General features: G+C 50.7%; 1 protein-coding gene across 1 annotated transcript; it reads left to right on the top strand.

Annotated features, from left to right (window-relative positions):
* Nucleotides 1-35: 35 nt before the first annotated feature.
* On the top strand, nucleotides 36-2,738 carry LOC141728201 (zygote arrest protein 2.S-like). Its single transcript, XM_074535313.1, has 4 exons — nucleotides 36-845; nucleotides 1,243-1,335; nucleotides 1,482-1,556; nucleotides 1,942-2,738. Exons 1-4 carry the CDS (start codon nucleotides 249-251, stop codon nucleotides 2,083-2,085), a joined length of 909 nt encoding a protein of 302 aa, XP_074391414.1. The 5' UTR covers nucleotides 36-248; the 3' UTR covers nucleotides 2,086-2,738.
* The last annotated feature ends 177 nt before the right edge of the window (nucleotides 2,739-2,915 follow it).

The following is a 2,915-nucleotide window of genomic DNA, read 5'->3' as shown; positions in this document are numbered from 1 at the left end:
GGAACTGTGAGCAAGCAGGCTTCTCCTCGCTGTGCAGGCCGTGGTTTCCCCAGCTGTGGCTGAATGACTTCTCTCCATCATTAGAGTCTGGCAGAGAAGGAAGGCAGGTCGGCCTTCCCTGGCCATCAGCCCCCCTCCCTCCCTCAGCTGCCGCCACTTTCCCCATCAATTAGCAACCATCAGCTCCCCAGGTCAGATAAAAGCAGGGCAGGGACACAGGCAGGGCTAAACCTTCAGGGGCGATAACCATGGACAGCTTCGTCCGTTCTCCCATCGGCCCCTACCAGAACCGGAGGAGCAGCCCCGCTCTCGGCCGCGGCTGGGACACCGCGGCCAGGCAGCCCAGCTGGAAGCAGAGCAAGAGCAGCAGCATCAGCCCCTTCCTCGGCGGCCCTTTCTCGCCGCTGCCCCCCGACTACCTGGAAAGCTACCGGCGGGCGCAGCTCCAGGCGCTGCTGTCGCACGTGGGCCTCGCGCTGGCGCCGCGGCCTCGCCGGGCCAGTACGCAGGAGGTGGCGGTGCAGGTGAGCCTGCGGGCCGACGTGGCCGTGCAGTGCTCGCTGGGGCCGCGCACGCTGCCGGCCACCCGCGCCTTCAGCCCCGACGGCCTGCGCGCCCCGGGCCGCCTCGCCCTCTACTCACCCGCGCCCGACCGCCGCCTCTTCGCGCCGCCCGACGTCGCGCCGCTGCCGGAGAAGGCAGCGCCGGCAAAGGAGACCCCGACGGCGGACGGCGGCGAGGAGCAGCAGGAGGGCCCGGCGGGGGCCGCGCTGCCGCCGCGCCAGGAGCCGGTGGGGACGCGGCAGGAGGAGACCGCGGCTCCGAGGCAGAGAGCTGCCTTCCAGGTGGGGCGGGGGGCGAACCTCGAGCAGGGAGGCCAGAAATCCCCTCATGAGCAGCGCGGTGGGCCCTATCCTGCCCCGGGCTGGCTCTGTCTCACCTAGAGCAGAAGAGCCCCCCGCCTGTGAAAACCCACAAGTGTAGATCAAAGCATGGCAGAGTGGTTTGGGTTGGAAGGGAGCTTTAAGGTCATCCAGTTGCAACCTCCCTTCCACAGGCAGGGATGCCACCCACTAGACCCTGTTGCTCAGAGCCCCATTCAGTACAGCTTCAAATATTTCCTATATGGCTTCCGGGGCAATATTTTTCAGTGTCTCACCATCCTTGGGGAGTAGTATTGAGGGAGCTGGGCTGGGTGCTCTCGGGCTGCTGGAACTCTGTCAGTGAACTCTGTTTCTGCAGATCTTGGAGCAGAAGTATGGCTATTTCCACTGCAAAGACTGCAAGACCAGATGGGAGAGTGCTTACGTGTGGTGCATTTCTGGAAGCAACAAGGTAGTTAACAAGTAATCTCTTTTCTCCTGAGACTTGTAAGAATGGCATAAAATCTCTGCAAATTAGATGTTTTGGCACAAACTTGAGTACCTGTGTACAACACCTTGAATAAGTCTCTCTACTAACAGAACTTGCATTTTTTTCAGGTGTACTTCAAGCAGCTCTGTCGCAAATGCCAAAAAGGCTTCAATCCCTATCGAGTGGAAACAATCCAGTGCCAGGTAAGCTAACTGTACTCCATTAAGACTGTCAGATGTTATATATGCTAATTCTATTAAGTTTGATATTGACTTTATCTGGAAAAAAACTTGACTTCATCAAATTACTAGGAAATGTTATTTAGGAAATGGGTATTGGGGTAGGCCCCCTCCTCATGGATGGCTTATCCAGACAGTTTTCATATAGCATTATGGCTTGCTACATTTATGGTGTTTCTAAGTGAGAAAGCTTTTACACCTTAAATCCACAGGGTTTTTGCAAGACTTTTTAAGTTCTTAAGTATATCAGCCCCAATGTGTTGCTGTTATTAAGGTAAACTAAATGTTAGTCTAACATGAAGTGCATCCTCTCTGATCTACTACTACTAACATGTCTTTATTTCTTAAGACCTGCTCCAAGATTCGTTGCTCTTGCCCTCAGAGGAAGAGACATATTGATCTCAAGAAACCTCATCGCCAAGAGCTCTGTGGCCGCTGCAAAGGCAAAAGGCTGTCCTGTTATAGCACTTACAGCTTCAAATATGTTGTCTGATCCAAGTGCCCTCTTCTGTTTTGTGCTTTGCACTTTGTCTTTTGTAATGTTTTGACTTAAGGCTTTTGACCTGGCATTGGATAATGGATGAAGACTTCAGTATTATTGTAAAATATAATAATTTAAAGTATGTAATTTCACTGAATATATGCTGTAAATAAAGTTCAAAAAGTTTGCACTAGTTTGATATCCCTTAGTTTCAGCCTCCTTGGTTGAAAGAGGAAAGTATATCTGTAAGGAAGCAACCCATTTGATTTCCTAAAGATAGTAGACTTTGTTTTGAAGCCTTCAGGGAATGGTAAGATTCAGGCTACACTAGCAAGTTTTTCCTTCAGTCACTCAAACTGAACTAGGGTGGAAGATGCAAATGTTCTGGAGCACAAAGTCTGGTCTAAATGCAAATGTGTCTTCCCCTTGCCTCTGTCAAATGTATATGTAAAAACCACAGCTGCTGGGTAATCAAAGACTATCTGCCAGAACAGGACTATGGCTGTAAAGTAGGTGGGAAAAGGGTGTAAGCTGCCTATGTTCAAAATGAGGAGGGGAAAAAAAACCTTTTGATGGCTGTATCTGTGCCAGTGTAAAAAGCACTCTTTAGGGTAGAAGGAAGTTCAGAGGCTTTCATAGTCAGCAGAAGACCAATGAAACTATTTTTGCTGAGTGCTGAGTTCTGAGGAATTTTTGTTGGGCTGTAGTTACATTTCTCACTCTTTTCTATGAATGGTTTCAGCATAAACCAGGAGCTGGGTATTTTTTGGGGGCTGCTAATCATGGATACCATGTACAACAGTACTAATTCAGACAAGAACACAATTTTCACAACAAGCACG

This window comes from Zonotrichia albicollis, chromosome 2, assembly GCF_047830755.1.
Source record: "Zonotrichia albicollis isolate bZonAlb1 chromosome 2, bZonAlb1.hap1, whole genome shotgun sequence".
In the NCBI taxonomy this organism is placed as follows: domain Eukaryota; kingdom Metazoa; phylum Chordata; class Aves; order Passeriformes; family Passerellidae; genus Zonotrichia; species Zonotrichia albicollis.
Note: the sequence above shows the minus strand (reverse complement) of the source record. Positions and strands in the feature narration are given on the sequence as shown.